Source organism: Thalassophryne amazonica, chromosome 7 (assembly GCF_902500255.1).
Source record: "Thalassophryne amazonica chromosome 7, fThaAma1.1, whole genome shotgun sequence".
In the NCBI taxonomy this organism is placed as follows: Eukaryota; Metazoa; Chordata; class Actinopteri; order Batrachoidiformes; family Batrachoididae; genus Thalassophryne; species Thalassophryne amazonica.
Genome location: NC_047109.1, coordinates 52,173,266 through 52,186,116, shown reverse-complemented (window position 1 = coordinate 52,186,116; position 12,851 = coordinate 52,173,266). Strand labels below are relative to the sequence as shown.

General features: G+C 40.9%; 1 protein-coding gene across 4 annotated transcripts in view; it reads right to left on the bottom strand.

The window, feature by feature from the left end:
- Window positions 1–4,127, bottom strand: part of LOC117513907 (B-cell receptor CD22-like) — a 45,042-nt gene extending 40,915 nt beyond the window's left edge. The window contains exons 1-4 of one of the 4 annotated variants that reach the window (XM_034174148.1): window positions 3,918–4,127; window positions 890–958; window positions 378–746; window positions 3–296 (exon numbers count right to left, since the gene is read on the bottom strand). In XM_034174148.1, the coding sequence (XP_034030039.1) occupies window positions 3–296; window positions 378–746; window positions 890–932 (706 nt within the window). In that variant the 5' untranslated portion in view covers window positions 933–958; window positions 3,918–4,127. Of the gene's footprint in view, window positions 1–2; window positions 297–377; window positions 747–889; window positions 961–3,917 lie in introns of all 4 variants that reach the window. The other 3 variants (XM_034174147.1, XM_034174151.1, XM_034174150.1) reach the window with 3 other exon arrangements.
- Between the last annotated feature and the right edge of the window lie 8,724 nt (window positions 4,128–12,851).

Sequence of the window (12,851 nt, the reverse complement as noted above, 5' to 3'; positions counted from 1 at the left end):
ACATAGAACACTGATGGTCAGACTTTTGTCAGACCGAAGCTCACGGCCAGACTGTTGGTTGTAAAGAGCGATGCAGGAGATCATTTGTTTATGGTGGAGGTAAGAAGAAGTGAAGTTGATCAGGGAGGTCACAAATTTGGTTCCCACACTCTCGTTAGTGTCTCCAACACTTGGAGTCCATGTCAGAGTTGGAGGCAGAATAGGACAGGGCACCACCGCAGAGCATTTCAGCCTCACAGGAGTTCCTTCTTCCACCTCCAGCCTGAAAGGAATTATGGTTGGATGAGGTGGTGAGTCTGAGGAGTTAAGGACAAAAGGAGTAAGTTAAAGATCCATCAAGACGTCACATTACACAAGCAACACAACAGAACAGTAACCTTGCACACTAATGTAGACACTTTCTTCAAAGCTGATCTTCAGCTGGTTATCACATTCCAGACGGAAGTAATGGTTCCCATAATGGTATGATGGCATGTTGTGGAAGATGGTTGTGCAGTCCTTCTCACGCAGGATCCCCGTTAAGTTTCCTTGAAGGATGTTTAACTTTGCATTTTCTCCTGTGAGGCTGGAATCGAAGACCACTGTGGGGTACCAGTATCCTCTTCTCCAAATGGCTCTACAGGAATCATCCAAGTTCAGAGCCAAGTCTGAGGCCAAGTTAAACCTGCAGGGGATTTTCAAACAGGTTCCACTCAGGCCCTCCAAAGCCTGAGGCAGAGAGACTGACCAGTCCTCACACAAGTTACCTGAGGAGAGGAGCAATAATGGCAACATCTGAGCAAAACAAAATCCAAACCATCAGAATCACACTCAGCTATGAGAAGGATTCAATTTTTATCAATAACTGACCGATCTAAAGCAAGAACTGACAAATGTTTGAAAGGCATACCTTTAATTAGACAAAATATGAAGAAACAAACAACAGGCATCATGATTTCGAGTCGTTGAAGGTCCTACACTGACAAAGAGAAGAAGATACGACAAAGAGAAGAGGATATTTAATGCTTATTCATCATGAAAAAAATATTGTATGTGTGTGTGTTTATTCCTCTGCTCATTCAAGGTGCTTGTGCTTCTTTCCCCAAATCTTGCTGTGTGCATATACATTAACCCCAGAGCTGCCTTTAGGTTTTTATGTACGTTTCTTTCTTTGTTTTTCCAAAAATCAAGGTCATTGGGGCAAAAGTAAAAAATTTGGTTTATACAGTACTGGGCAAGTATTAGGCACCTCAGAGTTATAATAAAATGTTTGATGTCCCTCCCCCTACCCATTTTTTTATTGGCATGTTAACACAAAATCAGTTCCAACAAAAGTGAATATGTGAGCTATATTTTTTATTCCATAATAATAACAATTTTTTTGTATGTGTACTGGCCAGTAGAATACCACACAACCACAGCTGCAAATGATCACGCAATATTAAAATGATTGCAAAACACAATTCCTCATACTTTAAGTCGCATTTTTCTTAAAACAGGTTTTGAGGTCCTGTGACTTATACTCTGGTGTGACTTATATACCAAAAAAAAAAATCACACATAAATAGAACCCAATTTTCATATCAGTTATCATTAAAGTTGAAATTCATCGCACATTTAATTTATTTATGAATATTTATCAGGTTTTATCATTAAAGTTGAAATTCATCACACATTTAATTTATTTATGAGTATATATCAGGTTTTCATAAAATTGCAGCACGGTGGCTTAGCTGTTAGCACTGATGCTTCACAGAAGGTCTTCCCGGTCTTTCCGTGTGGAGTTTGAATGTTCTCCACGTGTCTGTGTGGGTTTCCTCCCACAATTAAAAACATGTTTATTTAGGGTCTGCTCCTTTATGTGCCCTGACCAAGGTAGCGTCTCTACATCTGCAGTTGGTCCCCGAGCACCGGACTGTGGCTGTCCACTGCTCCTAGTAGTTGTATTGTGTCTAACTGTAATTAGGATGGGTTAAATGCAGAGGACAAATTTTGTTGTATGTATAGGTACAATCACAATAAAGGATATACAAGTATTATGATAATTTTTTTTTATACTTTTATGATGCATTAAATGTGCCTAAAACATTTGCACACTACTGTGTGTCTGTTTGTTGTGCTACTCCTTCCAGGTTCTTTGGCTGATTTTCAACAAACTTGATATGTGGATGACAGTTGACCCCAGAACTGTCCTTAAAGGGTTTATTTTGGCAAAGGTCAAGGTAATTGGGGTGAAAGGTCAAAATTAGGATTTTTCACTCCGAACACCACCAAAACTGGCATACTTATGTAAGTTGGTTCTGGAATTGGAGATGTATGGTCAAAGATGGCAAAGGGTAATTATTAGTGTCAAATTAATTGAGTTCAATGGTCAAAAATGTTAGTTAATGATAGTTTTTCCACTCCCATTTGCACAAAACATGGCATGCATATGGAGGTGGGAGGCCTTTTTGTTTACTTATTCCTCTCACGCCCTTTTGCTGATTTTTATCAAACATGGTACACCAGTGAAGGTTGACTCAACCCCATTTTGGACTAATTATGGCACACAGTTATGTGGATTCTAGAATTGCCCTCGTAAGGGTAGCCAGCGGTCAATCATTTGGATGAAGGTCAAAGTCATCTGGGTCAAATGTCAGACGATCTTAGCCCTGACTGTCTTCATGCCCACAGGTACTATTGGAATGGAATGAGATTTATTGTCATTGTCATCACAAATGCAACAACAACGAGATTACGTTTACACTCCAATTACCTCAGACAAAATACAGCAGTTAATCCACAATTATTACTTGTTTACCGTAATAATGGCACACATCAAAATTAAAGACAACACATATACATTTGACATTGTTTATGTGCTCTAAACTTGAAGCAGTCCGTCATCCGAATTGAGGCAAAGTGGGTGAGGGCCGCCGCAACATGAGTCGCGCCGCCATATATTACTTACTATATATCAATATGACTATAACAGTGCCTTAATACACTTGATTTCTGCAGCAAAAGCGTATCTAAAGAAGTTGAACCAACTTCTCAGTGCAACACTATGACATTATAACAGGATAATTTGAACAAACAGATATTGTCATATTTTAAACACTTTAACAGCATAGCTATCTTTTGATATTATTATCTAGAAGCATGAGTAACTGTGTTAATGATGTAGCTTGTCGTACAACTGCATTTGAACACATATTCAATGTGGGGAAAATACTGTATGTTTAGAAAGATTTAAACCATAAAAATATGCACATGCAAAACTGACTGATTAAATTCCTGTATTCAGTCTTACTATAAATATAATGTGGAATTTGTCAGATGGACTGGCAAAAACTGTTACATGTGCTGCAAAAGTGTATTCAGAAAGACAAACAGCAACTGCACCTTTACCAAAGTAAAAGCACAAAAGTAAATTTTAAAATCTCAGTTTACTGACCAGCATTTTTTTTTAAAAAAACAAACATTTCAGTAGATTGTGTACATCAAAGTACATATGTTGAAACTACACTAATAAATAAAATGCTACATTATAATATTTTACCTAGTTATGTCAAACTGTCCCACTCAACTTAGTTGTTTAAATGGAAAACAGAATATACAAAAAGTTGTAAAAAGTTGTCACAATTACAACTTTTGGGGGGAACTGCAACAATTGCAACAACTGGTTACACATACAATCATGTACTTTAAGATAATAATATCAAAAGACAACTGCACTGTTAAGGTGCTGAAATACTTCAACATTTCCCATTTCAACAACTAAATTATGTGTAACTGGTTGACATAGCTATAAGTAACTATAGCATTTCATTTCTTATAGATCTGACAAAGACATACAAGTTCTGAAATTTATTATTTAACACATCTAATATTATTGTTGTAATAAAATAACAAAACAGTTCACTTTTATTTCAGTGACCTGAAAAAAAAAGTCTTACCTTCAAACTGATGATGATAATCAGGATACAGTACCTTTACTTTCTAAATGTATAGATTTGAAAACAAAATAAATTACTTTAGGTGTTTGATTTAACAAACAGCGTCATCAACACGTGTCAAACAACTGAGTAGTGTCAAAGTGCCGGTGTTTGGTGAAGGACACAGAGTTTCCGCTGAGACATCAGTTCTAGTGTGTCGTCACAGCATTTCTGCTATTTGGTAGAGGAAATGACAAGTGGGAAAAAAGGAACAGTGCAGTACTGATTTTCTGACAAACATCCGAAAAACAGACTCTTTGAAAGATAATGTTGTGAAAGTGTCGTGACACGGACCCACAACAGGGGGCGGTAATGAACGGACAATGGATAAGCCAAAAGTAACAATTTAAAGTTGTGAATCGCACAACGACGTACAAACAACAACAATATGGTGGACTGTCAATCATACACCAGGTGACGTGTGGGCAGGCTCGACGATAGAAGATGCCTGGCGAGAGAAGAGCTGGATCCCCAAACAGCTTCCACCACCAACGGAGCTGAAGAACACTGGAGCCGCCAAGCCCTGCGCCCCAGGTGGCCACTCTCTTCAGCAGTCAGACCCGGTACTGCTGGCAGAAAACAGAGACAGTCCTGATGAGTGTGAGTTCGCATACTCAGTAATCCCACAGTCAGTGTTCAGTAAAGGAGGGAGAACCTCCACCTCCAATCACACACTCGTGCAGCTCCTGTCTAAGTACTTATCTGACTGGAGTGTGAAGCGAAGCCGTCGCTGATCACACCAAACGCCAATCCCACAGATAAGGCAAACACCACAGGATAACGGCTGCAAAAGAAGTTCAGATTATTACTCAACGTTTTGAGTCAGCAGAGAAAAGTACCTGAATGGTAGCTGATTTCTCGGCGAGGAGGTGGAGTTGCAGTCCGGCCTTTATGGTGACGGTGATGATGATGAATGAGTGACAGCTGGTCCTGAGGATGAGTGACAGCTGTCACTCCCAGTGGCTCTGGCGCCCTCTCGTGCTTGAAGCCCGCACTCCAAGCAGGGCGCCATCTGGTGGTGGTGGGCCAGCAGTACCTCCTCTTCAGCGGCCCACACAACAGATCATTTTGTAAGAAAGTCTCTAACTGTAGCTGTGATTTGACTTACAGTGTGTCGATAAAAAGTACAAGCAGTGTACCCAGGCATCAACACACTGGTGTGAGATTATGTAGAGATTTGTGATATATACCAAGGTACAACCAGGTAAAAGAAAAATTTAAATGTGAATATTGATAAATGTACAAGATGTGACCAACAAATTTATTATTTATCTTCATTCAAAAAAATTTATATATGCTAAATGGTAAAATAATTAATGAATTTGCTAGATTCTGTCATTTAAGTTTTGAGAAAAGAAACCAAGTTTGATAATCATAGACCAGCCCAAGGTTCAGTCATGAGTCAACATTTGTATGACGTCAGTCTTATGGACGTGCTGTATGACTGTTCTGAAACTATTAAAGTAGACCTGCATTGAAATAAATGTGGTCAGATCTCAGAAAGAAATGTATTTATAAGACCCTCTATTGCTCCCAGTGTGTAGTGAGGCCTTGTATGGCAGCACCCTGACATCGAGGTGAATGTGAGGCATAATTGTAAAGCGCTTTGAGCATCTGATGCAGATGGAAAAGCGCTATATAAATGCAGTCCATTTACCCTCATGAATGCAGTAAAGTAAATCTTCAAGCCCAGATTTGTAATTCAGTGGAGAAATCTTCGTTTAAAAATGACAAATTTGCAGCTAATATTTGGCCCTCCGCGAAAACTGTTTGTACATCCGGGACATTGCCTTGACGTGAGGGAGAAGACGAAGTGCTAGTGCCTTCAGTCCGATCGCGCATTGAAATTGATTTTATCTGTTGTAATGTTACTGTTATACACATCCTGGTTTCATCATCCAAAAGTAAGCTGCACTGAATGCGAGATACAGCTCTACATGCTCAGATCAGCGGCGACATTGACAGCGGGTGACGTTGTTCCCCGACGCCTTGCTCTCACTGCCTCCAATGCGCTTACCAAGTCTGCAGGCCCGGTAAACGCCGCAGCGGCCCACTCACACCGCCCCCGTATCTGCTGTGCAGAGCTGCGGCCAACTCCGGCACCACCTCCCTGTCTACTGAATGGAGGTGCAGCCAACTTGGCAACAAGTCCAGAGACTACGCTCGCTGTTTTGATGCAGAGTGCCCCGGAAGCCCGTAAGGACAGACTTCTTGCGGAAAAATCCGCAGCGCTGCATTGTCTCGGTAATCGCAGCCGCAGAAATCCGTGGCCACTGAGAGGGGTATCTTTTTAATGACTTGGATTCTTTGCGGGTCCCGCATCTGTATCCCGCAATGGTAACACCGGAGGCTAAAGACAGTAGATTTTCAATGTGACACCACTCAATCAATGGGCGTATGAAAAAGTCCCCAAAAATAATTTTCAAGCAAAAATAAAAGAAATGTGTACTCACCAAACGTACCGAAAGAGAATATGAAGTTTTTAAAAAAGTCGATCCTTCCATATAAGACAATAAAAAGGAGAGTTGCATGGTCCACTGTGTCAAAAGCAGCAGTCAGGTCTAAAAGCACTAAGATAGCAGAGCTTCCCGCATCAGCTATTAAAAACAGGTCATTAAAAACCTTAAGAAGTGCAGACTCTGTACTGTGAAACGTTTTGTAACCCGACTGAAATGGGTATAAAATGCCATGTGCATCTATCTAAAAACGGTTGAAATTGAGCAAGCACGCATTTCTCCAAGATCTTGGAAACCAAAGGAAGCTTAGAAATGGGCCGATAATTTGCTAAAGTCACAGGGTCAAGGCCAGGCTTCTTAATCAGAGGCTCAACAACAGCATTTTTACAAAAAATGGGGACAGTGCCAGAGACCAGACTACTGTTTATTACCTCACTCACAAAGGTGCCAATGGTGCCCCAGACCTCTTTAAAAAAGCAAGGAGGAACTGGGTCTGTAGGACTAGTAGAGGCTTTGCGTTTACTCACAATCCCAGTAAGAACAGCAAGTGGAACAGGCTCAAACTGGCTAAATGCTGCCATACATGCGTTAGCCCCGGGGCCACAAGGTGAAGAGGGCGAAATATTGGTCCTTATCGCAGCAACCTTATCATTAAAAAAGGAGAGAAATCTCTCACAGGTTTCATTGGTTATTTCCAATGCAGTGGAAGGATTAGGATTAAAAATAGAGTTCACAGTTTTAAAAAGAACATGGGGTTTGTTAACACTGTTGGCAATTAAGTCAGATAAATATTTTGTTTTCTCTGCTTTAACCACACATTGATAGTTCCTCCAGCTATCTTTAAGAACCTGGTAAAAAACCTCCAGGTGGTTCTTTTTCCATCTCCGCTCCGCCCTCCGACACTCACGCCGAGCTGCACGCGTAGTGTCATTTAGCCAGGGCTCCTGCCTGGGCTTTGGGCACATGATTTTAAGAGGAGCGATGCTGTCCAGCACATCAGAGCAGGTGGAAACAAAAGAGTTCATCAGGTGCTCCGTGTTCATGTTTATAGATGGACAAGGGTTTAAAAGACTACACGCTGCAGCGGTAAAGAGAGAGCTAAAGTCAGCTGGCAGCTGCTCTCCAAAAGTTAAAAACACGTCAAACATGACAGGGCAGTGGTCAGAGAACACAGCATCCTCAACAATAACATGGCCAACCGAAAAGCCATGCGACAACACCAGGTCCAATGTGTGTCCGTGTATCTGCGTTGAGCCAGTGACATGTTGTGTTAGATTAAAAACTTCACATAAGTTTAAGACATTTAGCAGTAGTTCGAATCTTTCTTCTATCAAACACCAAAGATCCACGCAAATTATAACTGGACTGTCTCATTTTAAACAGCACCTGGACATGTTGAGGCAAGAGTTCATTTCTAACTTTATACATTATCTGTATTGTAAAATAATCAACCAAGTCATAAAATTTCAAAAACTGAAGACAAACAAACAGTGAATTTGTTGGTTCACGATATGGTTTTTTACTTATCACTCTTATAGCTTTTTTTGGTAACAGAAATATTGGATTAGTATTTGTTTTATATCTATTTCCCCAAACTTCAATGCAGTAAGTCATATAAGGGACAAGTAAAGAGTGATACAATGAAACCAACAGATGTTGGGGGAGAAAGTATTGTACTTTGTACAAGATAGCAATAACTTTTGATATTTTGGACTCAGTATGTTTTATATGAGTTTTCCAACTGAGCTTGTCATCAACAAAAACTCCAAGAAATTTAGTTTGAGATACAATTTCAATTTCAATACCATTCAACAATAATTTACTGCTTAAATTTCTAGGTTTATTTCCAAATATAATGCACTTAGTTTTACCGAAATGAAGTGATCATTTATTAGAGTCAAACCAGTATTTATATTTTTGCAGTTCCCTCTCCACCAAGTCCAAGAGCTGTCTCAAATTATCTCCACTACCAATCACAGTTGTATCATCAGCAAACAAAATACAACTCAAATACTTAGAAACCAAGCCTATATCATTAATATACAGCAAAAACAATAATGGCCCGAGAACTGACCCCTGGGGCACTCCACATGTAATCCTCAAAAATTCTGATTTTATCCCACCTAGGTGAACACACTGATATATATTATGTAAATAACTAGCTATCCAGTTAAAGGCCAGTCCTCTAATACCATACATCTGTAATTTTTCCAATAATACGGTATGATCAATAGTATCAAATGCTTTCTGTAAGTCAACAAAACCCCAACAGTGTATTGCTTCTTCTCTATTGCGTTTGTAACTTGTTCCACAAAGTCTATTAAAGCCAAATAAGTTGTTCGATTTTTTTCTGAAACGATACTGCTGTTCGTTAATTATATGATGTTTTTCTATAAAATCGTTCAACCTCTTTACAAATATTTTTTCCAGAATTTTAGAAAACTGTGGTAACAAAGAGATTGGCCTATAATTTGAAAAAACGTGTTTATCACCAGATTTAAACAATGGTATCACCTTAGCAATTTTCATTCTGGAGGGAAATTTCCCAGTCATGAGTGACAGGTTACAAATATATGTTAAGGGTTTGAAAATACAGTCAATAATGTTCTTAATCAAAACCATATCAAAGCTATCAATGTCAGTGGATTTTTTTCCCTTAATTTTATGAACTATGTTAAAAAATAATGGCAGCAAGATGGCGGAGCGCTAGCAGCGTCATGACTGAGCGCTAGCAGCGTCATGACTGAGCACTAGCAGCATCATGACTGAGCGCTAGCAGCAATTAAGAGATTATCGCCCCGTTTGCGCTTAAACTGCCTTGTTTCTGCTTACAATCGACTTAGAATGATTAAGAAGTTTTACATTGTCATCTGACAGTTAATAATCACATTATTAGTGTGAAGTTTGCTGATCCACAGCAGGATTGTTTTCCACCGGCGCGGGTCCACTGAAGCCCGAGGCGCCAGCGCAGTTCCACCGGCGCGGCTCCACCTAAAGCCCGAGGCATCAGCGCACATCCACCGGTGCGGCTCCACCTGAAGCCCGAGGCGCCAGCGCAGTTCCATCGGCGCGGTTCCATTTGAAGCCCGAGGCGCCAGCGCAGTTCCACTGGCGCGGCTCCACCTGAAGCCCGAGGCGTCAGCGCAGTTCCACCGGCGCGGCTTTACCAAGGCCCGAGGCATCAGCGCACATCCACCGGCACAGCTCCACCTGAAGCCCGAGGCGTCAGTGCAGTTCCACCAGCGCGGCTTCACCGAGGCCCGAGGTGTCAGCGCACATCCACCAGCGCGGCTCCACCTGAAGCCCGAGGCGTCAGTGCAGTTCCACCGGCGCGGCTTCATCGAGGCCCGAGGCGCCAGCGCAGTTCCACCGGCGTGGCTTTACTGAGGCCCAAGGCGCCAGCGCAGAGTTATCTGACCATGGGTCCGAAGAAGGCACTGACGGCGGAGGAGGGAGACGATATCAAGAAGTCCCAGATTATTACTCAGTGTTTTGAGTCAGCAGAGAAAATTACCTGATTGATAGTTGATTTCTCTGCGAGGAAGTGGAGTCGCAGTCCGGCCTTTATGGAGATGGTGATGAGTTGGCTGAGTGACAGCTGGTGCTGATGAAGAGTGACAGCTGTCACTCCCAGTGGCTCCGGCGCCCTCTCGTGCTTGAAGCCCGCACTCCAAGCAGGGCGCCATCTGGTGGTGGTGGGCCAGCAGTACCTCCTCTTCAGCGGCCCACACAACAAAACCCTGTGACTAAAGTATAATAAAGTAACACAAAATAAATGGCAAACAGAGTGCAACAAATAAATAAAGGAAAATAACCAGACAAGAAACAAGACCAGCAGAAGCATGACTATGATACATGGAATGAAGGAGAACACAAACGTGGAAAAAAGGCTTCAAAATAATAACAACCAGGCCCAACCCGGCTGAATCATGACACACCTGTTATATTCCCTACAATGGCATTTGTTAATATGTTGTCAATGAGTGTTGATGTGTTCCTAGTTATCCTGGTTGGATGTGTGATCACAGGATATAGACAATACAAAACATAGAGTTTATAAATTCAGTTATTTGTAATTGACCATAAGGGTTTAAAAGGGTACTGAAAGTGAAGTGAGAAATAATGTGGCTTCAGTTTTGTTTTGTGTTTTCTTATCATGTTGCTTCACTATCGGGAAGTACAGGGAGCCGCTGTGGAGGGGTTAAAGAGCTGCACACAGCTCCAGAGCCGCGGGTTGGCCATGGCAGACTGCCACAGACTAAACAGTAATGTGAATCCTGGGCTGAGGGAGTTTCCTCTTGGTCTTGTGGGAAACAGGAGTCCAACATTCATCTGTCCTCTTTCTGACACTTTGTCTGAAAATCAAGATGTGAAAGTTCAGCTAAACAACCCCTGGCAAAAATTATGGAATCACCGGCCTCGGAGGATGTTCATTCAGTTGTTTAATTTTGTAGAAAAAAAGCAGATCACAGACATGACACAAAACTGAGTGTTGTAGTCTTACACACCTCTCTGCAGCTTCTCTCCCCCTGCCATCCCCTCATTACACCATCCCCGTAGAGCCGGTGCCTGCTCCCAGACCACCAATAACCAGTAAAAATCTATTTAAGCATAAAAATTCAAAAAGAAAAAACAATATAGCACCTTCAACTGCACCACAGACTAAAACAGTTAAATGTGGTCTATTAAACATTAGGTCTCTCTCTTCTAAGTCCCTGTTAGTAAATGATATAATAATTGATCAACATATTGAGTTATTCTGCCTTACAGAAACCTGGTTACAGCAGGATGAATATGTTAATTTAAATGAGTCAACACCCCTGAGTCACACTAACTGCCAGAATGCTCGTAGCACGGGCCGAGGGGGAGGATTAGCAGCAATCTTCCATTCCAGCTTATTAATTAATCAAAAACCCAGACAGAGCTTTAATTCATTTGAAAGCTTGACTCTTAGTCTTGTCCATCCAAATTGGAAGTCCCAAAAAACAGTTTTATTTGTTATTATCTATCATCCACCTGGTCGTTACTGTGAGTTTCTCTGTGAATTTTCAGACCTTTTGTCTGACTTAGTGCTTAGCTCAGATAAGATAATTATAGTGGGCGATTTTAACATCCACACAGATGCTGAGAATGACAGCCTCAACACTGCATCTATTATTAGACTCAATTGGCTTTGCTCAAAATGTAAATGAGTCCACCCACCACTTTAATCATATCTTAGATCTTGTTCTGACTTATGGTATGGAAATTGAAAACTTAACAGTATTCCCTGAAAACTCCCTTCTGTCTGATCATTTCTTAATAACATTTACATTTATTCTGATGGACTACTCAGCAGTGGGGAATAAGTTTCCTTACACTAGAAGTCTTTCAGCAAGCGCTGTAACTAGGTTTAAGGATATGATTCCTTCTTTATGTTCTCTAATGCCATATACCAACACAGTGCAGAGTAGCTACCTAAACTCTGTAAGTGAGATAGAGTATCTCGTCAATAGTTTTACATCCTCATTGAAGACAACTTTGGATGCTGTAGCTCCTCTGAAAAAGAGAGCTTTAAATCAGAAGTGCCTGACTCCGTGGTATAACTCACAAACTCGCATCTTAAAGCAGATAACCCGTACGTTGGAGAGGAAATGGCGTCTCACTAATTTAGAAGATCTTCACTTAGCCTGGAAAAAGAGTCTGTTGCTCTATAAAAAAGCCCTCTGTAAAGCCAGGACATCTTACTACTCATCACTAATTGAAGAAAATAAGAACAACCCCAGGTTTCTTTTCAGCACTGTAGCCAGGCTGACAAAGAGTTAGAGCTCTATTGAGCCGAGTATTCCTTTAACTTTAACTAGTAATGACTTCATGACTTTCTTTGCTAATAAAATTTTAACTATTAGAGAAAAAATTACTCATAACCATCCCAAAGACGTATCGTTATCTTTGGCTGCTTTCAGTGATGCTGGTATTTGATTAGACTCTTTCTCTCTGATTGTTCTGTCTGAGTTATTTTCATTAGTTACTTCCTCCAAACCATCAACATGTCTATTAGACCCCATTCCTACCAGGCTGCTCAAGGAAGCCCTACCATTAATTAATGCTTCGATCTTAAATATGATCAATCTATCTTTATTAATTGGCTATGTACCACAGGCTTTTAAGGTGGCAGTAATTAAACCATTACTTAAAAAGCCATCACTTGACCCAGCTATCTTAGCTAATTATAGGCCAATCTCCAACCTTCCTTTTCTCTCAAAAATTCTTGAAAGGGTAGTTGTAAAACAGCTAACTGATCATCTGCAGAGGAATGGTCTATTTGAAGAGTTTCAGTCAGGTTTTAGAATTCATCATAGTACAGAAACAGCATTAGTGAAGGTTACAAATGATCTTCTTATGGCCTCAGACAGTGGACTCATCTCTGTGCTTGTTCTGTTAGACCTCAGTGCTGCTT